The sequence below is a fragment of the Carlito syrichta genome, unplaced genomic scaffold (assembly GCF_000164805.1).
Source record: "Carlito syrichta isolate Samal-C Ts95f unplaced genomic scaffold, Tarsius_syrichta-2.0.1 Scaffold315954, whole genome shotgun sequence".
Classification (NCBI taxonomy): domain Eukaryota; kingdom Metazoa; phylum Chordata; class Mammalia; order Primates; family Tarsiidae; genus Carlito; species Carlito syrichta.
The window spans coordinates 61,744-88,139 of NW_007260050.1; the positions used below are offsets into that span (position 1 = coordinate 61,744).

Below are 26,396 nucleotides of genomic sequence, written 5' to 3' on the forward strand. Positions count from 1 at the left end.
AGGATGTTCACGGAGGAGAGAAAAGGATTGAACATAGGGAATCTCCACCCACCTTTTTGAATGCTCACAAAAGTTATATAAATCCCTGATAATATCAGGATTGAGGAATCCCTGAGGGGACCACTGATTTTGATTGTCTAAGGGATATGTAGGCCACTCCTGTGTGCAGAAGTGAATTAGACACTTGGGCTTAATATCAGGAGAGAGAGAGAGAGTAGAGATTGTTTAAAAGGCATTTGAGAGGAGAATCAGCCGGCAGAGAGGATGAGTCCCCCATGGGGAACAGGCAGACCAAACAGAGCGTCCCCTGAAGAGTCAGCTGTCCAAGAAGTGTGGCTGTGGCAAAGTCTGTCGTCACAGAGGTTTGGCACAGCCAGGGTTCTCCTGGAGAACCAAGGGGTCAAGGCACCTAGCGCTAGGATTTTCGGAATCAGACAGAGAGCACTTGACCGGGCGGCAGGTAGGCTGTATCTTTACTGCCGGTCGAACAGAGTTTTTGACGTGGGAGCCCTTTAAAATCTGCTGTGGGTCAATAGGCATGGCCCGGCAGCCGTGGGATTCCTTAGGGAGGGGGGAGAAAGAGATAGGGAGAATTTTACTAAAACCGCTGTGGGTTAGCAGCCGTGGGGCCCCTGGGACCCGCTGCAAACTGGCAGCCATGGGAGTTTTTAAAGTTTGAGAGATATAAAGGAGAAGAGGAAGCCTTTAGGGTCTACGGTGGTCATGAAAGCCAAGGTGGGTGTGTTTTCCCTTGCCTGGGGGCCGGAGCGGGGGGGTTTAAAGTCCGTTCCCTCCAGAGTTCCCTGGAAAGTTCTTACTCCCTTGTTTGGGGAGGAGGACTTGCCTATTCAATGAGTGCTAGTGTGAATGTGGCTGGGGCGTTCAGAAGGGTGGGGAGAGTCTGAGAGAGTAGGATTGGCCACAGGTGCCAAATCGGGATCCCACCCAGGGGGAGAGAGAGACCTGCACAAGGGCGAGAAAGACCCGATTCACAGTTGAGAGAAGTCTATATTTATCAGTTTGGAAGGGGGTGGCCAGTGCCATACTAGGGTCTTTATTGGAGGGGCTATGAGGTAGTATTCCTATAGGGAGATAATATTTGTGTATAGGTTAAAGTTTTGCGCGTGAGGGAAAAGCAGGAGCTTAGGGTCCTTGTTGTCTTTGTTTGTTTCCCTATAGTGTTTAGCGCCATCTCAGGAGACGCCCTTCTGACTGTTCCCTGTGCCTTTCACCCTGCCATACGCTTGCAGTCCCACAGGGGTCCTCAGGCCCAGGGAGCAGGAGTGTGTTCAACTTGGCGCTTTATTCATTTATATTCATCCTGTTTTTAGATCATAGAAGCGACAGAGGAAAAAGCTGCAGATTGCCTTCTGTTTAGTTTTCTTACGCTGATAACTAAACTCATCAAGGAATGTGATATCATTCAGCATACAAAGCAAGCCCTCTGAGATGTTGAGTAAAATCTGGAGTTAGTATTTTCTTTTTATTTAAATCTTAAAAACAGGACCTGGTGCGGTGGCTCACGCCTATAATCCCATCACTTTGGGAGGCCGAGGTGAGAGGATTGCCTGAGCCTATGGGTTTGAGACCAGCCCAGGCAACTTAGTGAGACCTCATCTCTACAATAAATAAATTTTAAAAATTAGCCGGGCATGGTGATGAATATCTGTAGTTCCTGCTACTTGGAAAGCTGAGGGGGAAGGATTGTCTGAGCCCAGCAGGTTGAGGCTGCGGTGGCCATAAGTGTGCCACTGCCCTCCAGCCTGGGTGACAGAATGAGACTGCTACTCAAAAAAAAATATATGTGTGTTGTGATAGAATTACTGAAAATAGATTTGGGAAATTAAAATATGAATACTTTAGAAGGCATATAATGTCAGGAAAAAAGCCCATGAGAAAAAAAATGCAAGGTTGGGTGCGGTGACTCATACCTGTAATCCCAGCACTTTGGGAGGCCAAGGTGAGAGGATTGCTTGAGCCCAGGAGTTTGAGACCAGCCTGAGCAATATAGCGAGACTTCGTCTCTACAAAAAATACAAAATTAGAGAAACATGGTGGCACATGCCTGTAGTCCCAGATACTCAGGAGGCTGAGGTAGAAGGATTGCCGCAGCCCAGGAGGTTGAGGCTGCAGTGAGCTGTGATTATGCCACTGCATTTCAGCCTGGGTGACAGAGTGAGACCCCTACACTCAAAAAAACAAAAGTGAAAGAAAAAAAATTTTAAGGCCCTATCAGACTAATAATGTGAAAAAATTTTTTCTGGAAAAAAAATGTTTATAACTTCTTGTGTAATACATCTTATTTATAAAATAAAGAATATTAATTATGGAGAATAAAAGAAAGAGAAAGCATTCCCAAATTCCTGCTTGCTCCTTGATAATTTGGTATATACTTACCTTTTTTCCAGTATATTTATTTACTTTTCTATTTTTCCCTCAGCTTTATTAAAGTACACTTGACGCCAGGCACAGTGGCCTGTAATCCCAGCACTTTGGGAGGCCGAGGCGAGAGAATTGCCTGAGCCCAGGGATTCAAGAGCAGCCTGGGCAATTTGGTGAGACCTTGTCTCTACAATAAATCAAGAAAAATTATCCGGGCATGGTGGCGCATACCTGTAGTTCCAGCTACTTGGAAGGCTCAGGTGGAAGGATTACCTGAGCACAGTATGTCGAGGCTGCGGTAGCTGTGAGCGTTCCACTGCCCTCTAGCCTAGACGAAAGTGAGATTCTGACTCAAATAAATAAATAAATAAATAAATAATAAAGAACACTTGACAAGTAAAAATCATATGCACTTACAGTACACAGCATGTCATTTTTATTTTCCATCCAGTCTTTCTTTTTGTTAAATGCCATATTTCTTTTAAGAAGGTATTTAATTTCATGTAGACTTTTCTATCCTGTTTGTACTTAAGAAAGCATGTTACTATCCTATAACCCACTTTGTAGACATCCTTTTGAGTAGTCATATAGTAGTCCACATGTAGATGTGCCATAATTTACTAAACTCTTTCACTTCCAGAGAACATTTACGTTATTAGAGTCATGCGTTGCTTTAACAACTGGGACCTGTTCTGAGAAATGCATCCTTAGGTGATTTTGTTGTGTGCAAACATCATAGTGTCCATATACACACACCAAGAAGGCCTGACCTGCCACAATGGGGCTGTGGTCTAGCCTGTGGCCCGTAGGCTACAAACCTGTCCAGCATGTTCCTGCACTGATACCCTAGGCAGTTGCAACACAATGGTAAGTATCTGTGTATCTAAACATAGAAAGAAAAAAATAAGAAATAAACATAAGGCAATCCCTTCGGATCCCCTCCCACTGCAGGAGCTTTTCTGTTCTCTCAATAAATCCCGCTTTCTCACTTTCTGGCCGGCCATGTCCCTCATTCTTCCTGGGCATGAGACAAGAACCTTGACCCTGAAGGGCTGCGACCTGAAGAGATGCAAAAGATCATCAGAGCCGAAGAGCAGTGCTTGCCAGCCAAACGGAGCCGGCTGAACCAGGAGAGCTGCCAGAAGAAAGCGAGACTCCAAAGCTGAGACACCCTGGGGGCTAGGCTTGCTGGCCCACTGAACCAGCAACACTCTCAGGGGTTGGCTTGCCAGCTCATCATTAGAGCTGACACATCCGGGGCTAGGCCTATCAAGCCCCTCGACAACCCTCTCTGGGGCTTGGCTGGTTGACCCATTGTGTTGACACTCTTGAAACCCAGGCTGACCTGAAAAATCTGTATCCGTTTTGGTGCGGGAACAGGCACTTGGCAGAAGGAGGCCATCAAACTCCAAATGGTGATGCAGACAGACCCTTGTATGGAAGCTTCTTTCTACCGAGGAACTTTAGATCGCCCTCCGGAGTATCCCTAGCTGCCATCCCTACACGACACCCATGATCATCAGGAAGTAGCCAGACCAGTCAATCGCCCTCACTCCCTAATGGCAGTTAGGGTTACTACTCCGAAGGGAACAATGAGACAGGAGATAGCCAGAGAAAGGCTAGGCAGACAGACAGGTGGATCCTCTGGTAACAATGTAGCGAGCTCCTGGCCTGCAATGTAGCAAATTCCCAACTCCAGTAAACAATCTCCCTGCAAGCCTCTCAAGTTAGAGCTGAAGTACTCACTACTGGAATCGAAAAGCAACCAATAAGCTCAGCATTAGGCCCCTACCTCTTGCCAACTGGTCCTTAATACTGACCAATCAGAACAGCTACAGCTCACAGCTAGTGCTAGCCAATCTGCTTGGACTTAGGGCTCTATAAGCACCAGGTTTCAGCCCTAAATCCACACTCCCTCGGGTCCCCTCTCAATAAATCCTGCTTTCTCACTTAAAAAATAAAATAGGCAGGGCTCAGAGGCTCAGCCTGTAATCCCGCGCCTTGGGAGGCTGAGGTGAGTGGGTTGCCTGAGCCTGCAGTTTCGAGATCTGCCTGGGCAACTTGGCCAGACCTCATCTCTACAATAAATCAAAAATCAGCCGGATGTGGTAGCGCGTGGCTGTAGTTCTGGCTACTCGGAAGGCTGAAGGATCCGGCTACTCGGAGGCGGAAGGATCGCGGGAGCCCAGCAGGTCGAGGCTACAAGTGGCCAGGAGTGGCCACTGCACTCCAGTCTGGGCGACAGAGTGAGACTCCAACTCAAATAAATAAATAAAATAGATAAGTAAATAAATAAATAAACATAGAAAGTACAGTAAAAATATAGTACATAAGAAAATCTTTTTTGTTAGTGAGTAGTGCCAAACCATATTATGATCTTAGGGAACCACTATCACATATGTGATCTGTCATTGAAATGTTGTCACATGGCGCATGACTGCATGTCACTCTCTAAATGAAAAATAAGACCCCAGAATTTTTAATTTAGCACACTCAATTTTGATTAGTCACTGAACAATAGACATTGGAAAAATGCTTAAAGTGCCCACCTGGTTTAAGAACCAAAACTCATGACTTGGCACAAATGAGGCCACCGTATGACTTACTCTGATATAGCTTCACGGAGACTTGGCCTAATGATTATTACAGAGGTTCATACAGAAAAAGGTAAAAACATGTTTGTGAAATATGGAAGCATTTTCATACCTCAAACTGAGGTATGACACTGTTGATCCATCCTGTTCCCAACACTCATATCATAAGCCTTTTTAACTCCTACTTTCCAAGTGTAGCATGTGGAGAAAAGCCTGCAGTCTAATGCATTTATTTGTTTATTTTAAACAGAGTCGGAGTCTCACTCTGTCACCCAGGCTGGAGTGCAGTGGCATGCTCACAGTTACCCCAGCCCCTACCTGCTGGACTCAGGTGATCCTTCCACCTCAGCCTTCCAAGTAACTGGAACTACGGGAGTGTGCCACCACACCTGACTAATTTTGATTTATTGTGGCAACGAGGTCTCACCAAGTTGCCCAGGATGGTCTCAGGCAATCCTCTCACCTCCACCTCCCAAAGGGTTAGGATTGCAGGCATAAGCCACTGCACCTGGGCTGAGTCTACTGCTTGTTAATGAAGGTAATAGGAAATGTCTGTGTGGATGCGTCTGTGTCTCCCTTGAATCTCGGCTTTGCTCATGGAACTACCTGGTTGTGTCTCTAGTGTCACTTAGCGTGCCAGGAGCTCCAGGTGTTCCAGGTGTTCCTGGTATCTGTCTACTTCACTTCTCCCGAGCTCCTTGTGAGCTTCTGGGACACAGAGACTGTTTTGTTCATCTTTTTGGTCATTGATTTATAATAGTCCTACTTGTTTATGGGGTACCTGTGGTATTTTGATTCACGCGTATAATGTGTAGTGATCTGGGTAACTGAGGTGTCAATCACCATAAACATGTGTCATTTATTTGTGTCAGGTACATTTCACGTCTTCTCCTCTAGCTATTTTGAAATACACAATATATTATTGTTAACTGTAGTCACCCCCTGTACTGTCAAACACTAGAATATATTTTTTCCGTCTAAATATGACTTATACCCATTACCCAACCTCCCTTTATCCCCTGCCCCCTTCCCAGCCTCTGGAATATTTTCTTCATCTTTGGTTCCTCACTCCATGCATGTGATTCTCATGACAATGCCAGAGGTAGTGGTATTTACCACCAAGGGATTAGGAGCACCGTGAACCATCTGAGAATGCTTTCTGGTTTCCTTAGGTCATGTGCACTCCCACTTGAGATATTCATACAGCTAGGTGTGGCTCACAGTGGCCCAGATTTTTGGATTGTTTTTTGCTCTTGCCAGCCCGAGGAGCTTGTTCAAAAGCAGAATGCCAAAAAGGCTAAAAGAAAATGCTCAGAACCTGTAGCAATCAGATTCCTTACAAGTGACCTTGACCAAAAGATGAGATTGCTCTAAACCTGTGCTTCCCTCATGTCCTGTTGAGATGTTCATTCTGGTTTGTGTAACTTGCTTGGGGCTGGCCCTTGAGAGAAACCCTTCAACCAATATCTTGTTGCATATATGAATCAACAGGAATGTCTCAGTAGCTGGCGGAGGGTCACCCTCAAGGCCAATGTTTTTCCAGGATAATTTTTAGACCATCAGTAGAGTCAGACTCTTAATTTGCTTGCTGAGCATGCCCATCTTATGTGTTCAAGTTCTTTATCAGCACTGGAAAATGAGGTTGACCCTGTGTGTCCTGCCTCCTTCAGAGCCTGTGGGTGACTGAATGAGATTGTGTTCGTGAAGATGTTAGGTGGGGGCTGTGGTATGTCCGTCTCTGACTTCCCAAGGCCTGGCACAGGTCTGGCTCATGGCGGGAGCTCCATGAACACTAATGAGGGAAGAAAAGAGGAAGAAAAAGAACCCTGAATGATGCAAAGTGCCGAGCTAGTGATGGATGGGATGGTGGCCTGTGTCTCCCAAACATGAAAGTGCTCGCTTCTGTGGGTGGAAATAATGATGCCAGTAGAAGGGAATGGTGGCTTGGTTTCTGGTCTTGAACCTTCCTCTCCAGGCCTGTACAGCGGGAATTCAGAGCAAGCGCCAGGGCATCGCTGTTTATGTTACTTGTTAGGTTTGTTTTTTCATTGTGGTTAGTTACTTAGAGTAATCAGAAATGCCCTGTGCTATGTCTGCCAGCGTCCATTTTTCTTTTCACAGATGAGGAGTATCTCCCTAACTTCTTGGCATCAACTGCATTCCAGATTCTTGGATGAGTCTCTACGAGAACAGGTAAGAATTGCACTTCTCCCCGTTCAGCAGACCAACAGTCCAGGAACAGGCTGATGTGGGTTACTTGGGTTTTGAGCCTGTTTTAATGCTTGGGGGATTCAGTGAAATAGACATACACTCAAACACATGTTCAGTTGTACATGTCTAGTCACCACTGGGTCTGTTGGGATTAATCTGCTCCACTCAGAATTCTTCATAAAGATGGAGTAGGATGCTGGCTGGTAATCTTTTTGTCTTCAGCCTTAACAAATCTCCATGTATCATGGAAGCTTTAAAAGGCATTACTTGGTTGCTTGGTGGTTTTCTATTAAACTATGAAATTGAATTTTTCCCCTTAGCCCTGGAAGTTAAAGAGAAAGCAATGATATTCATGCTACAGTATGACCTGAGAATTATCTATCCTTAAGAGATAAGTCATCCCAACACTAGGCAGTTTTATGTGTTTTTGTATTATAAAATGTAACTATAAGTAAAATGTAAAGATAGAGAAGCATTTGTAAATATGCAGTAAATGTCACTGACTGTGGACAGTTGGCTGACTGCTCCCCTGCTTGTCCTCTCTGGATAGAGCAGGTGGGCTGGTGGGTGAGGAGCTGATGCAGCTGTGGTGGCCAGATACAAGAAGGGCTCTTGGCTGTATCCCTCATGAACCATTATGGACAAGATGGGGCAGTACAGATCAAGTGATGGGGCTCTAGATATTAGGTCAATGCCTGCTCTAAGAGTGACCTCAAGTGGCTTGCATAAACACGGATGCCTCTGTTGCTTTTTGAAATGAGGAAATAGCATGCTTCATTCATTGGCAGAGTCGGAAGGAATGGATTGCAATGGGTCAAGGAAACCCATCAAGGGTAGGCAGCAGGTCTGTCATTTAGACGGGGCTGGAAGTCCATATGGGAAGGACGACATTGATGATACTGACAATTTCTCTCCCTCACCCTTTTTTAAAAGGTTGTTAAGAATTTGTTGTTTGTGACCAAAGCCCTATATCTCCTGGAGCCTGAGTCTGGTCATAAGCAAGGTGGGACTGGAGAAGAAATGGAGAAAGGAGATGCTTCAGGAGACGGTACAGACACGGAGGCCACTGGAGATACCAGGACCCGTGCAGACGGAAGGGTGGTGTCTGTCAGGGAAGAGCAGGATGAGGCAAGAGCGGCTCATGGCTAGTTGGCCACGTTGCTGTGGCTTGTCCCGGAGCTGCCCCAGATCGCAAAACTGGAAGCTGCCTACTCGCCCAGAAACCCCTTAAAGGTGCGAGGAACCCACAGAATGCCCGAAAGCACTCATTCTGTAAAAAGTATTTCGATGGTATTAGCGTTCCTGCCAGGCCTTTGCCCCTTGAACCCCAAACTGCAGCAGTACCCTCTGTCCCCAAATAGACTGAGCCCTGTTTTCTAAATTGGTGCTGTGTCACTGAGTGCTGAGAAGAAACATCTGAGTGAAAGCTGGTCTGTGCTTGCAGAGAGCATGCATCTTCAAGTTCCTGGACACCATGGCCATGGAGCTGGAGGCCGACAGGGTGCAGCTGTACCTTCCAGCGGTTGTAGCATCCCTGAACAGCGCCTATGCAGAACAAAGTAACTGCCCACTGTCCTGAACATCTACAAATGGAGCTTGTAGCTGCACTACTGAGTGCATCCTTCTTCCTTTCTCTCCTCTTTCCTGAAAGAAAACTTGTGAGGTACTGCAGCAGTTAATAGCAGATTCCATGTTTGTACTAGATTTGATTGCCCTGTCTGTGTGCTCTCTTCTGCCTACATGTGAATGTTTCTCTCCTAAAAGAGGTTTCACCCCAGAGCACAGATCAAATATTCAGAGAACATGATGGTTTGGGTGATTCTGGACCTCATAGTGCTGTGAAGAGTAAAATGTCATTGCATTCTCTTCTCAAGAATTATGAGGCAGGTTGGGCGCAGTGGCTCACGCCTATAATCCCAGCACTTTGGGAAGCTGAGGTGAGAGGATTGCCTGAGCCCATGAGTTCGAGACTAGCCCAGGCAACTTGGTAAGACCTCATGTCTACATAAAAAAAAATTAAAAAAAAAAATTAGCCGGGCGTGGTGGCGAGTGCTTGTAATTCCAGCTACTTGGAAGGCTGAGGCGGAAGGATTACCTGAGCCAGCAGATCAAAGCTGCAGTGGTCGTGAGCGAGTCACTGCACTCCAGCCTGGGCAACAGAGTGAGACTCTGACTCAGGAAAAAAATAAATAAAAGAATTATAAGGCAAAAATATATGTATTATCATTTCTATACAGAACAGTTTTAAAATATCATTGTAATGTTTCCTGTTTCTTCTTTGCCTGGTACATTTCCTTCACTGATCCTCACTGTTGTTAATAGAAAAAGAGGTTATCAAGGGCTGGAAAAAGTTTAAAAATCAAGCAGGCCAGGCATGGTGGCTCACGCTTGTAATCCCAGCATTTTGAGAGACAGAGGTGAGAGGATTGCCTGAGCTCAGGATTTGAGACCAGTCTTGGCAATGTGGCAAGACCTCATCTCTCCAATAAATCAAAAAATTAGCCAGGCGAGCCTGTAGTTCCAGCTACTCGGAAGGCTGAGGTGGAGGGATCGCCTAAGCCCAGGAGATCAAAGCTGCGGCGGCTGTGAGCGTGCCACTGCACTCTAGCCTGGGCGACAGAGTGAGTCTCTGACTCAAAAAAGGAAAAAAAATCAAGCAAAGGCAGTGAATGTCAAAATGGGGGCTTTTTTTTAGTTTTTCAGCCTCAAGAGAAAGTTCCCTTGCTCTCAGAGAGGAAGAAGCAGTGGTGAGGGTTGGGGCTGCAGACAGGCCTGGGTCAGCCGGCACCAGGGGCTTAAGGTGGAAAGGCCTGTTGCCAGGAAGCTTGCCTTAGAGTGCAGATGCTCCAGCCACCTAAGACTGAATGTAATTATCAGTCCTGGTTATTTGCATTTGGGGGATGAGGGGGCAGGGAAGGGTGGGAGACCATGGCTTTCTGTCAGCTTCTCAAAGGAGTCTTTGATCCAAAAAAAACAAAAGGTCCCTGTGGGCAGAGATAAGCCTCTGCGACTCATGAAGGGCTGGAGAAGTTATTACCTGTCCCACGGAGCTGAGCAGGTGAGCAGGTAACCGAGCGCTTCTGCTGAGTCTCAATGACGTGAAACATCTTTATTTTTTTTTATTTTTTATTTTTTTGAGTTGGAGTCTCACTCTGTCGCCCAGACTGGAGTGCAGTGGCCGCTCCCTCGACCTGCTGGGCTCCGGTGATCCTTCCACCTCCACCTTCCAAGTAACTGGAACTACAGGCGTGCGCTACCATGCCCGGCTAATTTTTGATTTATTGTAGAGATGAGGTCTCACCTGCCCAGGCGGGTCTCGAACCTGCAGGCTCAGGCAATCCACTCACCTCAGCCTCCCAAAGCGCGTCTTTAGAGTCGGCTTCACACCAGGATGGGCCTCCCGGTCTCTCGCTGCAGCCTGAAGGAGGTGGCAGCCAGGAGTGCTAGGTCCAGCACCTTGGCTGATTTTCCCACCCCAGAACTTGGAAGCTGGTTTTAAATCAGTGTTTAATGTGGAAGTAACAGCAGTAGTGTTCCGGGAGCTTGGATGTTGTATTTTGTGGATGTTCAGATGTGTCCTTTCCCACTTGACTGTCCCTGATCATGACTCTGTGTAGATCCTTTGTTGAAGAATCTGTCCCCGGAAATCACAGAACTGCTCAAGAAGCCAGTTGGGTTCGAAAGCTTCTCACGGGCCTTCGTGTCTGTGCAGAAGCAGACTCACGAGAAGAGGGCGCTCCGCGGGAAGAGGAAGTCTCTGGAGGTGAGGCTGCCACATGGAAGGACGGTGCACTCCCGGGCCCACTACTGTTTCAGCGGGGGCGTGTGCATGGTCACCCTCATGTCCAGGGAGGGTGGCACTTCCAGAAGTAGGGACTTCCTAACCAGGGCTCCAGTTTCCTCTAATGGGCACGCACTGTGTTTAAGATGTTTAAGGGTGAGCAAGATGATACATTTCCTGCATTTGAGTCTTACTGGCTTAGCATTTACTTTAAAGTAATACCAAATTTCTATTCTCTCCTCAAGTTTGTGACTAATCCTGCTATTCTTTTTTTTTTTTGAGTTGGTCTCACTCGTTCGTCCAGACTGGAGTGCAGTGGCCGCTCCCGGCCACCGCAGCCTTGACCTGCTGGGCTCCGGCGATCCTTCCGCCTCAGCCTTCCGAGTAGCCGGCACTACAGGCGCGCACCACCACGCCCGGCTGATTTTTTGATTTATTGTAGAGATGAGGTCTTGCTGCCCAGGTGGGTCTCGAACCCGCGGGCTCAGGCAATGCATTCACCTCAGCCTCCCAAAGGCGCAGGATTACAGGCTGAGCCACCGAGCCCGGTTAATCCTGCTATTGCTGCCAAGAAGAAGCTGAAGAGATACAAAAACTGAAGCAAAGAAGAGAAAGATTGAGTTTCTGCGTCCAGGCTACAAGGCCAAGAGACAGAAAAGCCACAGTCTGAAAGACTTGGCGATGGTGGAGTAACGTCTCCCTGTGATGACACCTGAGCGCACAGACACTGTCTCAGCACACCCAAAGCATGAACTTGCTGGTCTATTCCAGTCTGAAATCAAAGCAGGAGCCCAGTGCAGTGGCTCACACCTGTAATCCCAGCACTTTGGGAGGTGGAGGTGAGAGGATCACCTGAGCCCATAGGTTCAAGACCAGCCCGGGCAACTTGGTGAGACCTCATGTCTACAATAAATCAAAAATTAGCCAGGCATGGTGGCACGTGTCTGTGGTTCCATCTACTTGGAAAGCTGAAGTGGAATGATCGCCTGAGCTCAGCAGGTCGAGGCTGCGGTGGCCATGAGCATGCCACTGCACTCTTGCCTGGGCAACAGAGTGAGACTCCTACTCAAAAAAAAAAAAAAAAATGGTGAAATCACGGCAGGGTTAACTTTGGCATAGATTAATTAATATATAGCATAATGTAATCATGCTCATATTTTTAAAATAAAAACCTTTTATACTACTACTGTATCTTCACTGTCTAAAAAGCATGTGACACTAGCGATAGAGTTTAATACATAATTTTTTTTAAAAAGATACAGTTTAAAATAGCAAGAAAAAGGAGGGGGGCACGTAACAACACAAAGTACCTGGTCCCAAACCAGGGGACACGAGGCCTAAACTTCACCTGCATGCAGATTACTTATGTACCTAGTCCTGATTAGTACCCCATATCTTCTAATAAAATAAAGTAGAAAAAATCATAAAAAGCAGGAAAAAAAATGCAGAAGAATAAACCAATTTCCAGTACCTTTATGGAGAAAATTCTAAACCTTTAACAAAAGGCATCAAGAAAGATCTGTACAAATGTAGAAATACAATCGTATTCAAGACGCTGGCTCTGCCTGGTGCAGTGGCTCATGCCTGTGATCCCAGCACTTTGGGAGGCCGAGGCAAGGAGTTCGAGACCAGCCTGGGCAACATGGCGAGACCTCGTCTCTAGATTTAACCAAAAACTGAGCCAGCTGTGGTGATGTGCATCTGTAGTCCCAGTTACTCAGGAGACTGAGGCAGAAAAACCACCTGAGCCCAGCAGGTCGAGGTTGTGGTAGCCATGCTCATTCCATTGCACTCCAACCTGGGCGAAAGAGTGAGATCTACTCCCCCCCAAAAAAAAAAACAGCAAAAAAACTTACATGGAAGATAATAAGCCAAGAATAGCATGACACTCTTGCAAACGGAGAACAGGATAAGGAGCTTGCCCTGTCAGATATTAAAAGATACAAAAGTACTATCTATAGAGAGAACCTGTGATAAATTAAGAGATACAAACTGGGATGTGGCATATAACATACACTGCTGAAGGTGCAGTGGCATCAGGCTATGTAATGAACATTCATCAGCCAAGATAATCCGGTAGAAAAGGCAAGAGAATGGGCCTTGCACAAAGAAGAAACAAATAGCCCTTAAGCATTACCATAAAACCTGGTACAGCTAATACCAATTCTTTAGAACTTAAGTATTATGAGCTGACTGGCAAGCAGTCGCCACCTTGAGACCCCCAAGGACCCCCTGGCAACATGAATCCTTGTACTCTGTATCTTCCCACCCCAGAAGTTATAATCACCTGGACTAGTGGGGTCCTCCCACACCAGCTATGTCTCGTTAAATATTTCTAGTCACTCCTGTATTCCAGCTCATTAGTGATTATGAAAATGTAAGTCAACACTAGAATAAGACTTCACTTTGAACCCATCAGATTTAAAAAACCTAAAATCCCAAGTGTTGACAAGCCTGGAAGAGCAATAGGAACTCCAGTCAACCACTTTGGAAAACAATTTGGCATTAGTTGTAAACCTGAAGATGGGTACATCCCCTGATCCAGCAGTTCCAACTCCTAGAGAAACTTACGATCATGGACCTGAAAAAGACTCGTACAATAATGCTCATCAGCCATTGATAAAAGAACTAGAAGCCATCCAAATGTCCCTCCACAGGAAAATGGATAAAGTGGTATACCCATACACAGAAATACAGTGGTGAAAATCAGCTAGTTACATCCATCAGTATACATGACACCCAGAACTGTTGAGTGGAGGGAAAAGAAAGCCATGGAAAAAGAGAAGTGTTCATATTTATTAAAGGGAAAGAAGAAACTACACTTCAGCCCTCGCACGGTAACATTTTGTAGGTATGGAGGCTTGCTGTTTTACCTAGGCTGGTCTCAAACTCTTGGCCTCCCAAAGCACTGGGATTACAGGTGTGAGCCACTGTGCCTGGCCAGTAAACCAGTTTGTCATCCAGCTATATTGTGCTTTTTGCCTCACTCTGCACTTAGTGTGAGAGCAATATTCGTTAATGCCCAGTGTATTTGGAAGAGAGGGAAGGGAGGAAGAATCCAGGCCAGGCACTTGACATACACTTTGCTTGATCCTCATAGTATTCCCGAAGTTTCTAAAACTGGTTCCTACTTCATAGATGAAGAAATTAAGGCTCAGAGTAAATAAGTTGCCTAAGAATGACACGGGATGTAGGTGGAGTCACGATCCAAGTGCAAGACTGAAAGCACATGCTTTATAATGTGTAGTTACAGAGTTCAAATGAGATGGCCTGTAGCATAGGATTCACTATGTATAAATGGCAGAGGTACTATTTCCCTGGCCAGCAAATACCCATCCTCCTATTTCAATTAGGAACATACTCTGAGTGGCCATAGTGTTCAGACTGGATGTAATTCCTATCTCCAACAGGAGTTCCCACCCTTCCAAGGGACTTTGTAATGTGGCAAAGGGATAAAGGGGACGTACCAAAAGGTTGATTTTACTTCTTAAGTGGTTTAAAGTATGCACATGTATTGCTGTCACAAGAATTTAAAAAATTTTTTAAAATGCTAAGGTCAAGGTCAGAAAGAACAAATAATCAGGGTTATTAAGCACATCTCTAATTATAACCGACAAATATGTACTGCGTGCCTACCATGTGCCAGGCGCAGCACACCAGATGCAAGGGATGCTCACAGTACATAAGACGTGGGCCCTGCCCTCCAGGGGCTTCCATGCATCTCAACAGCTGAAAGTGCCTCTCAGGGATTCAGTTGACAGGCAATTCCACCGTCTCAGCTTCTCACATTTTTCCAGTGTGATGTGACCCAGCACAATACCAACCAGTTATGAAATAAAAGGCTGGAGCGGAAAGAAACCTTTGGTATCATTTGCCCAGGTCTCATTTACAGAAAAGAAACGGAAGGAGTGGCTGTTTGCACCTAGTACGCGTGTTCTTTCAAGTCTGGTGCTTTTCCTGTTATCAGACTTCTCAGATGTTTTCTGCAAACATCAACATCCAGGCCTGGCAGTCTGTGCAGTCGCTTCCTGCTAGGCTAGGACCCTGCAGTCAATGCCTTCTTGCTGATGACCCAGAGGGACCGGGACTGCCAAGTGCCGACCTCTGGACAGCTTCATGCCCTTGGAATAGGATGGCAAGGGCCATGCCCAGGCCTGCCTGCCAGGACCCTACTTCCCACTTCCATTTGCTGCCGTTTTTCCTGCACTGCTGAGAGCCACCTACACAAGCCTCACACCTCAGGGTGTAAGTGAACTTGTTTGCTGCATTCTTGGTCTGGCATTTCCCTGGACCAGCAGGGAACCAAGTATAAATGGCAGAGGTACTATTTCCCTGGCCAGCAAATACCCATACTCTTACTTCAATTAGGAACATACTCTGAATGGCCGTAGTGCGCCAGGCCCCATACTGGGCACCGGGGACATAAACGTGAAAAAACGCCCCTGCCCACAGGAGCAGACCTAGTTGTACTGGAACGCTGTGGTTGAGAGAAGGGCTCCAATAAAGACGGCAGAGGGACTGGATCAGGAATAGGTCCCAGGGATGAGCAAGAGGGAGAGTCCCCAGAGGGGCGGGTGCTGGGAGGACAGCGAGAGCCAGGAAATGAACCAACAGTTCCTGAGACACGAGGAGTGGGGTATTAAGCTCTCCTTACCAGCACCGAATTTTTTAAATGCTGGTTGCCCTATTTATTTACTTATTTATTGGAGTCTCATTCTATCACCCAGGCTAGAGTGCATACTCATGGCTATGTAGCCTCAATCTCTTGGGCTCAGGTGATCCTTCTGCCTCAGTCTTCTAAGTAGCTGGAACTACAGGTGTGCACCACCACACCAGCTAATTTACTGTAGAGACGAGGTCTTGCCAAGTTGCCCAGGCTAGTCTCAAACCCTTGGGCTCAGGCAATCCTCTCACCTCCACCTCCCAAGAAGGCATTGGGATTATAGGCGTGAGCCATGATACCCAGCCAAACAATTTACTTAAGTGAAATAAAATTCCCCGTTTTAGTAATTACTAAAGACTATATTTACTTCTGTCACACTCTAGCTGATCCCATGGTGGGCTGGAGAGTTTTAAAAGTTTCTTTAGGCCGGGTGTGGTGATTTATGCCTATAATCCCTGCACTCTGGGAGGTCGAGGTGAGAGGACTGCCTGAGCCCACGGGCTCGAGACCAGCCTGGGCAACTTGGCGAGCCCTCATCTCTACAATAAATCAAAAAATTAGCCAGGTATGGTGGCATGCGCATGTAGTTCCAGCTACTTGGAAGGCTTAGGCGGAAGGATCTCCTGATCCCAGCAGGTAGAGGCTGCAGTGGCTGTGAACATGCCACTGCACTCCAGCCTGGCAACAGAGACTCCCATTCAAAAAGATTCTTTTTAAACATTCTTTAAATTTATAGTCTAGCAGGAAGCCTTTTTTATTTTTTTGAGTCAGAGTCTCATTCTGTCACGTAGGCTGGAGTGCAGTGGCACGCTCATGGCCACCACAGCCTCGACCTGCTCAGTTCAGGCGATTCGTCCGCCTCAGCCTTCCAAGTAGCGGGAACCACAGGTGTGCACCACCACACCCAGACAGTTTTTTTAAATTTTATTGCAGAGAGAAGGTCTTGCCAAGTTGCCCAGGCTGGTCTTGGACCCATGGGCTCAGGCAATCCTCTCACTTCAGCCTCCCAGAGTGCTGGGATTACAGGTGTGAGCCACCTATAGGTGTGAGCCACCTGGTCTTTTTTATTTTTTTTGAGTCAGAGTCTTACTCTGTCACCCAGGCTGGAGTACAGTGGCACACTCACAGTCACCACAGCCTCCACCTGCTGGACTTAGGTGATCCTTCCACCTCAGCCCTCCAAGTAGCTGGAACTACAAGCATGTGCTATTATGCCTGGCTAATTTTTTTTTTTTTTAACTGTAGAGACAAGATCTCACCAAGTTCCCCAGGTTGGTCTCAAACCCCTGGGCTCAGGCAATCCTCTCACCTCATCCTCCCAAAGTGCTGGGATTATAGGCATGAGGCACCACACCCAGCGAAGCCTAATTTTTAAAACCAAGAACATTTAATTTCTCCCTATAGAACCAACAAGATTTTGACTTTTAACTGAATCAAGTTTGTAAGTCCAATTACAGGTGTATAAAAGAAATGAAAGACAGTAAAGGCATCTTTTATAATGCTTCTTAAAATAGACTTTATTTCCTTTCATGTGAAATGTTTTCTTTAACGTGTTGTGAATGCCATCAAATATAACCATTTAGGATTGTTTTTACTGTATCATAGATCACTTCCAGTATAGACAAAATACATGTGTTATTTTGCATGTATGGTGACTACTTCAATTAGCATAATTTTATTTTAAGAGTTAGGTTGTGTCGTCAGTGTTGGCATTTTCAGAAATACATAATGTAGTCTGACTCCAGCTTCTGACCCAAACATCCTACCCTGAGCCCTATTCCCTCCTCACTAACAGGTGGCCTTGAGCAAGCCAACCTGTCAGAACCCTGGTCCACGTCCACCAGGTAAAGACATCACAACCCATCCTACCTACCTCACATAGGTCCTGCACAAATCAACTAGACCACTATACGTAAAATTTTTCAACAACTATAAAGTAAAAGAAAATTACAGATATGTCAGTGAAGTTAACCACCAAAAGAATATTCATGCCTACAACCAAAAGCTTTTAAATCAAAAAAGTTAAGCAAATGAGGACTATATTATACAGACTATGTTCCCAGCCTACTCTATTGAGCCTAATCTTTGGAAAGACTTAATTCATTATAAGGGGGAAAAAAATCCAAGTTAAGATATTTATTAGTGTTTATACAAACAAGCTGCAACTACTAATTCAAAAATAGAAGGGTTTTTCCCCAGGAAGAAGAGTGCATTCTTTAACAGGACTGTACTGGAATAAGAATTTCATACAAACAGAATATACCTTAACACAAGAAAGCAAGGAAGGAATATTGTACATGACACAGAATATTCAGGTGATTCAACCAAGTTACCTCTCCACACACTTATTTTCCGAATTTATTACAAACACTGCAGTCAGTTCCGCACATGGTGAAGCTAAGCAGTGTCCGCATCTCGCAGTGTGAACACAACAGGTGATGCAGCTTTCAATTCCAAGAGCTAAAGGACTGGACTACTGTCTGCTTTTCAACGTTTCAACTAACCTGTAAAGAGATAATGAACAGTTCCATAAAGTTAACTTTCAGGTACAAAGCATGATCATTTGCAATATCAACTTTTCACTGGAGGTAGCTTCCAAAGCACTTAATGTGATGAAGGCTACCTAACACAGTCTGACTAGAATGAATTTTTTTTTTAATTGTAGAGACGAGGTCTCACCAAGTTGCCCAGGCTGGTCTCAAACCCCTGGACTCAGGCAATCCTCTTGGCTCTGCTTCCCAAAGTGCTGGGATCATAAGCATAAGCCACCACGACCGACAGAATTGGTGGTCTTTTAAGCTTTGAATTTGTCTGTGCTTGAATGAATAATCAATAAAGATCAAGGATCTATTTTCCAGGCTTCGACTACTGCTGGGCTATCTGTAGATGACTCAGAGATGAGAATGGCCTTGGTACTTAAGGACTGATTATCTAATGAGTAAGTAGACAAATAAAACAATTACAAGACAGCATTGCAAGTACTATGTCACTGATTTGTGGCAAGGGCATCTAACTTTAAGGATGTGTTAAGGCAGTGGGAATGGAGCTCCATCCGGGAAGTCTCCTGAGAAGAGAGCCTTAACTAATTACTGAAGGAGAAGGAATTAGAGCAGGAGGCGAGGCAGAAAGGGGCTAAAATATGGCAAAGACCTGGCTTATCTAGCTGTCATCTGCTGGCTAACTGAAATAAAGGGAGATGCACATGAAGACCAGTGGGAAAAAAAACTGGAGGAACTTATGTAATATGCTGCTAAGCCAACCTCAATTTTGTCCTCAAGATGAAAGGAAGGTGCATGTGGGTGTGCACAGCTGCAAATGCACACACATGCAGAGGCTTCTGGAAACAGATACTTGCCACTCCATGGCCTCATCGAGGCCAGTGCCTTTGGTTGCTGATGTTTTGAATATCTGCCACTTTCGGTCCTTCAAGGCAGGTAACCCAAGTGAATTTGCCATCTCTGAGGGAGTCATGGCCTGTTCCATGTCCTGTTTATTTGCAAACACCACTAAAATGGCTTTTCTCAGCTCTTCTTCCTAAACAAAATGGAAGATATTCAATTTCCTCTGATCAGTTTGCTACCTAGAGCTTAGAAAGAAACATCAAAAAACTACTGCAAAAGTATATTTTAAAATTATTGTTTATTATTAATTATGAAACTGTAGAGAAATATGAAGAAAAGAAGCTTCACCCATAATCCTACCTCCCAATTATGATCACTGTTGACATTTTGGGGTATTTTCTAATAGTACTTTGTTCTGAAGGTACCTAGAGCTTATTTAGTAAATACATTTACATACTTAAGATTACATTTATATATAGTTCTATACCCTGTTTAAAAAAAAAAACAAAAAACATTAAACCATTTATGTTTCCCCAAACCACAAAAATTTTTTTCAAAATAAAATTAATGGTCAAATGCACTATCAACTATGTAACTATCTTCCCGTACTAGAATCTTAGATTCTTGTCACTTGACTATTAGACAAACCCAAGTCTTTATATAGAAATATTTGTTTGAAACTGCTTCCTGAACACAGTTCTCTAAAAATTGAGTTAAAGTATAAACAGCTTTTTCGGGCTTTGACCTAGGTATCAGTTGCCTAGAACGTACAGTTAAACATCCAATGATTGGATAATTCAGAATATAGTTTTGGTGGGAAAAGGAAGCTTAACCATTTAATTGTCCCGAGCAAAGGAAATTTCATTATTCAATTAATCACAGTAATTTTTCTCAAATTTTTTTTTTTTAAGTTGGAGTCTCACTCTGTCACCTAGGCTGGAGTACAGTGGCACACTCATGACCACTACAGCCTCAATCTGCAGGGCTCAGGTGATCCTTCAGTCTCAGCCTTCCAGGTAGCTGGAACTACAGGCATGCGCCACCATACCCAACTAATTTTTTGATTTATTGTAGAGATGAGGTCTCGCCAAGTTGCCCAGGCTGGTCTTGAGCCCGTGGGCTCAGGCAATCCTCTCACCTCAGCCTCCCAAAGTACTGGGATTACAGGAGTGAGTCACCATACCTGGCGTTATTTTTTTTAAGTTTTGAAAAATTATTTAATGAATTCTCTGAAAGATTATTTAATGAATCCCAACCAGTCAACAGATGATCTTAACCTCAATGAATAAAATGTACTGAGTTCTTAATTAAATGCTGTACACTGCTGCTCATATCAGTTATATCAGGGTAAACTCAGGAATTCACATTTTAGGGAAGAGACATATGTAAGTAAACATACATTTAATAACAATATAAAGAATATGAAGTATCGAGAATCAAGCAAGGATGAGGTTACAGAATAGCTGCCAGGCCTCCTGGGAAGAGACATGTGAGAAAAAACATGTCAAGAAGGCAGCCATGCAGAGATGCTGGGATTGCAACCCGAGCAGAGGATCAGCGCATGCACAAGGTCTGAGCCAGGTGTGGAAACTCATCATATTCCGAGGACAAAGAGAAGACCCATGTAGGTGGGGCACAGTCAACACCAGGAAGGGTGAAGCTGTGACCAGAACCACACCAGCAACCCAGACACCCATCCCTCTGAACTCTTAAGGCTTCTAAAACAGCTAAAAATAAAAAGACTTTTTTTTTTTGAGTAGGAGTCTCACTCTGTCGCCCAGGCTGGAGGGCAGTGGCACACGCCCCACCACTGCAGCCTCAAACTGCTGAGCTCCGGTGATCCTTCCACTTCAGCCTTCCAAGTAGCTAGAACTATAGGCATGTGCCACCAAGCCCAGCTAATTTTTTTATTTACTGTAGAGATGAGAGAGCTCGCCAATTTGCCCAGGCTGGTCTCGAACCTGTGGGCTCAGGCAATCGTGCCACCTGGGCCTCCCAAAGGGCTGGAATTATAGGCATGAGCCACTGTGCCTGGCCTAAGAGACATTTTTTTAAAAGTCATGTCATAGGAGTGACTTAAGATAGGTGCTTTAATTGAATGGAGCTCTACACCTCCTGGAAATCAAGGAATCTAGTTTTCAAGGAAGTTAAAGGGTAGATTTTTTTTATTTTTTCTTTTTTTGGTCTCCAACCCTCTCCCCAACTGAATTTTAGAACAGGAGGTAATTTGCATAAAAGAAAATGATTAATTAAAGGGATAAGGGAAAATGACTGCATTCTTTCAAATTATTTCTGTATATGATACTATACACTGGAAATAGCCAGCAAATGTAAATGACTTCCCACATCTAAGCAGTCATGTTTTCTTACCTCCAACATGGCAACTAACTCTGATTTGGAAATGCCAATTCGGTCTCGGTCACAACTGTCTACTACATAAATAACTGCATCTGTGTTTGAATAGTAACATCTCCAGTATGGCCTAGAGAAAATTCAAAGGGGAAAATAATTATTATTTGAAAGAAGAAACTGACATGTCAATTTACATGCTAGGACCCAGGGCAAGATTTGGGGGAGGCTGGGGGAATGACATGCAACCTGCCACACCTTAATCAATGCCTTAATTATTCAGAAACATTATTTAATGTTTCTGGTGAACACATATCCCTCAGATGAGATGAGGTTAAGCGAATGATGATAAACATTAAATCACAAATATATATACAAAGATGACTAACATTTTACAAGCTTAAATCACAGGACCAGAGAGTTTCAAAATGAGTTCAGACTTTTGGCTGAGAGAATATATTTATAATCTATAAAATTACTAAATGTACTGATAGAAAAGTTACCCACAGACTTGATCATTACATCTTATAAATCTTTAACTAGGAACTTCTTAAGAGCAATGGTTTTAAAAAATTTTTTTTGAGTTTCACTCTGCTGCCCATTCTGGAGTGCAGTGGCACGCTCACAGCCACCGCAGCCTCTACCTGCTGGGCTCAGGCAATCCTTCTTCCTCAACCTTCCAAATAGCTGGAATTACGGACGCATGCCACCATGCCCGGCTAATTTTTGTGATTTATTGTGGAGACGAGGTCTCATGAAGTAGCCCAGGCTGGTCTCAAACACCCAGGCTCAGGCAATCCTCTCACCTCAGCCTCCCAAAGTGCTGGGATTATAGGCTGAGCCACTGCGTCCAGCCTTTTTTTTTTTTTTTTTTTTTTTTTTTTGAGACAGAGTCTCACTCTTGTCTCCCAGGTTGGAGTGCAGTGGCATGTTCACGGCCACCACAGCCTTGGACCAGCTGCCTCAGCCTTCTAAGTAGCTGGGAACTACAGGCATATACCATCACGCCCAGCTAATTTTTTGATTAATTGTAGAGATGAGGTCTCCCCAAGTTGCCTAGGCTGGTCTCAAACCCATGGGCTCAAGCAATCCTCTTACCTTGGCCTCTCAAAGTGTTGGGATTATAGATGTGAGCCACCGTGCCCACCCTTAAAATTTTAATATGATTTTATATAATCAGTCATGAAGTTAACCACTGAAATCTTCAAGCAGAAATGGCTAAAATTAGAAATAAATTCCAAAGTGATTCAAGAAATGAAATGAATTAAAAGGAAGCAGAATAACCTGCAATCCCAGACTTTGGGAGGCAGAGGCGGGTTTGAGACCAGTCTGAGCACATGGTGAGACCTCGCCTCTACAATAAATAAAAAAAATTAGCCAGGCATGGTGGTACATGCCTGTAGTTCCAGTTCCTTGGAAGGCTGAAGCAGAAGGATCACCTGAGCCCAGCAGGTTGAGGCTGGGTGGTTGTGAATGTGCCACTGCACTCCAGCCTGGATGACAGAGTAAGATTCTGACTCAAACAAATAAATAGATAGGTAAATAAATAAAAATAAAAGAAGCCAGAATGTATAGTGTATGCCCTACTCATCTTTTAAGATATTTCTGACAGCCGGGCTCGGTGGCTCAGCCTGTAATCCCGTGCTTTGGGAGGCTGAGATGAGTGGACTGCCTGAGTCCGCGGGTTCGAGACCCGCCTGGGCAACTTGGCAAGACCTCATCTCTACAATAAATTAGAAAAATCAGCCAGGCGTGGTAGTGTGTGCCTATAATTCTGGCTACTCGGAAGGCTGAGGCAAAAGGATCGCCGGAGCCCAGCAGGTCGAGGCTGCGGTGGTCGGGAGCGGCCACTGCACTCCAGTCTGGGCGACAGAGTGAGACTCCAACTCAAAAAAAAAAGATATTTCTGACAACCACCCAATGTTCAGGTGCCACGTCAAACACAAAATACCAGGCAGTGGCCTGAATGGCAGAGGCATCCATGTTTATATTCGCCCTCAAAGGTGGCCCGCAAGGTATCTTAATAAATTCTAAAACAATGTTTCACACAACAGGGACTGACAAGAATGAAATGAAGGGTCCTTTTTAGCTGAGAGCTACTGAAGCAATGTCTTGAGGTTTCAACGAAAAGATCTTCACTTAAGTGACATCTGAGAACCTGGCCTCCTTGATTTTAATTTAGTAGATGATGAGGAAACAGTTTCAGATCTGCCTCATTTTAAACTAGGTGGCTCCATCTAAATTACATTAGAATAGATACTTTGGCTTACTACCGCAACCCTTAAAGAACCAACAGATGTTCAGATGTTCAATACCACAAAGTAACCTGGTCTTTGTACCATACCTGATACTTGTCTGTCCTCCTAAATCCCAGACTTGGAACTTAAGGTTTTTGTATGTCACCGTCTCTACATTAAATCCTATGGCTGGAAGAAAAATGAAGTCAGTCATATATAGATTAATGCATTCTACTTTCAAAGTATCCAATCTGAGCCTCAGCAACTAATGGTAACTGTTGAATCATGTTACCGGTTGAGATTTTATTCCATTTAAGAGATAGTATGCTGAGTCGGGTGCAGTTACTCATGCCTATAATCCCAGCACTTTGGGAAGCAGTGGCGAGAGGACTGCCTGAGCCCATGGGTTCGAGACCAGCCTGGGCAACTTGGCAAGATCTCGTTTCTACAATAAATTTTTAAAAATTAGCCAGTTGTGGTGTCACACGCATGCGGTTCCAGCTACTTGGAAAGCTGAGGCAGAAGGATCACCTAAACTCAGCAGGTGGAGGCTGCAATGGCCATGAGCGTACCACTGCATTCCAGCCTGGGCCACAGAGATTCCAACTCAAAAAAAAATAGTATGCTGTCACACACACATATCATCAATTAGCAAGATCAGCATTACCTGCAGAGTAAAAAAATCTCCCAACAGTTCTGTGAGTTCCTTTCATGATAAGTGTTCAGAAAGTTATACTTAGAAAGTACAATTGAAGATATATTACAAAAGCTGGAATTTTAGTAGGTAGCAAATAAATAGGGATCAAAAACAAGAACAGCTAAATTCTAAACTTCAGTAAGGACACGGCCATGGCTATATACAGCTCTACAGAAGTCGGGCTCTCTGAGGCTGGCAACCTCACCGGCCTGCAATTATCCTCAAGAGCTCACCTGTAATAAGGTCATCGCTGGATGGTCAAAGGGCAGGTATCCCATCCCTTTTCTTTGCCATCCTTCTAGCACCAAACAGGTGAGGCAAGATACTACTATTTTCATTGAAAGGAATCTAAGGAAGGGTGAAATGGACATTGAAAAACTCTGGAGTGATATATACAAAGGTTACTCACATTTATAAGCTTCAAAAAAAGTCAAAGTGAAAAATGACAAAAAGAGCTGGGCTCAGTGGCTCAGCCTGTAATCCCGTGCCTTGGGAGGCTGAGGTGAATGGATTGCCTGAGCCTGTGGGTTCGAGACCCGCCTGAGCAACTTGGCGAGAACTCATCTCTACAATAAATCAAAAAATTAGCCAGGTGTGGTAGCGCGCGCCTGTAGTTCCAGCTACTTGGAAGGCTGAGGCGAAGGATCGCCAGAGCCCAGCAGGTAGAGGCTGCAGTGGCTGGGAGCGGCCACTGCACTCCAGACTGGGTGACAGAATGAGATTCCAACTCAAAAAAAAAAAAAAAGACAAAAAGAAAAATGATTTACAGCTACAACTGGGCAATTAGGTTTTTTTTTATATTTAAGTTTGCATTAAGAAATAATGCTTATGAGTACTTGGCAATATTGTCTATTACAACCAAAAAATAACTATCCTATAGCAAACCTGAGTGAAAACTAAAAAGTAAGTTTATGATGTCTCCCTGTGAATTAAGTAGAAGTGTAATCACCATGTTCACCAAGAGTGATATCATCTGTGTGCACAGGATGAGAGTGTGGTAAAGTCAAGCTTGCCAAAACACCAGTCACTGCACTGCTCTGGGTAATGCAGGGACTCCTGGGAGAAACCTCAGCAGAGATAGGTGATTTTAAGAAGCAAAAAACAAAGGAACTGGAATGTACTAAAGGTAGCGAAAAGGAATGACAGATGCTATGGGGTTCAAAAAGTTCTTTCATAAAGGCTAGACTGTTTTATTTTATTTTATTTAAAAAATAATAAGCCAAGTGCAGTGGCTCACACCTGTAATCCCAGTACTTTAGGAGGCTGAGATGATAGGATTGCCTGAGCCCATGGATTCAAGACCATCCTGGGCAACTTGGTGAGACCTCATCTCTCTACAGTAAGTCAAAAAAATTAGCCGGGCATGGTGGCATGTGCTTGTGGTTCCAGTTACTTAGAAGGCTGAGGCGGAGATCACCTAAGTCCAGCAGGTCGAGGCTGCAGTGGCTGTGAGCAGTGGGTCACTGCACTCCAGCCTAGGCATCAGAGTGAGACTCCTACTCAAATAATAATAATAATAATAATAATAGAGGCAAAGTCTCACTATGTTGCCCAGTCTTGTCTCGACTCAAGCAATCCTCCTGCCTCAGACTCCCAAAATGCTGGGATTACAGCCAGGAGCCACCATGCCAGGGCTTTTATTTGTTTTGTTTTTTAATCTGGAAGTTTAAATAGTAACAATATAGAAATACGTGAGTGACAGAGACATAATTTTAATATCTTAAGCAAACTGTGTGAACACTAATTTTTTAAAAATATATTAATCTTTTCTAAGTAAATTCTGGTCTATAATTGAACAAGAACAAATAACAACAGTATTCTTATGTAGTCAAACAGAACTGTTTGAGAATATTTTTCTAAAATAGCAATAATTGATTAAAGTTGAGATCTTTCTTCTCAATATTTCTGAGATACCACATTACTTCAACACTCATATCTTTAAATGTAATCAACAGAATTACCTAAGAGGAACTAATCTTATTTAAAATAGTAACAAAACAAAAAAAAGGCACCTCACATGTAATACTATTAACAGTTATTTAATTCCTTATACAGGTTGGCAGACTACTTTTACCTAACAATTCACTGATTTCCCTCTCAAAGCCAGTTAATATTTATCATCTTCATTTTATTAGTAAAAA

The 26,396-nt window shown here is 44.4% G+C and overlaps 1 protein-coding gene and 1 pseudogene across 1 annotated transcript in view; one reads left to right on the forward strand and one right to left on the reverse strand.

The window, feature by feature from the left end:
• The window catches only part of LOC103276182, an 18,266-nt pseudogene extending 6,605 nt beyond the window's left edge, over positions 1–11,661 (forward strand).
• Positions 11,662–17,516: 5,855 nt separating this feature from the next.
• Positions 17,517–26,396, reverse strand: part of LOC103276179 (ADP-ribosylation factor-like protein 1) — an 11,301-nt gene continuing 2,421 nt past the window's right edge. The window contains exons 3-6 of the mRNA XM_008073587.2: positions 23,666–23,747; positions 21,343–21,454; positions 18,987–19,165; positions 17,517–18,135 (exon numbers count right to left, since the gene is read on the reverse strand). Of these exons, the coding sequence (XP_008071778.1) occupies positions 18,105–18,135; positions 18,987–19,165; positions 21,343–21,454; positions 23,666–23,747 (404 nt within the window). The 3' untranslated portion in view covers positions 17,517–18,104. The remainder of the gene's footprint in view (positions 18,136–18,986; positions 19,166–21,342; positions 21,455–23,665; positions 23,748–26,396) is intronic.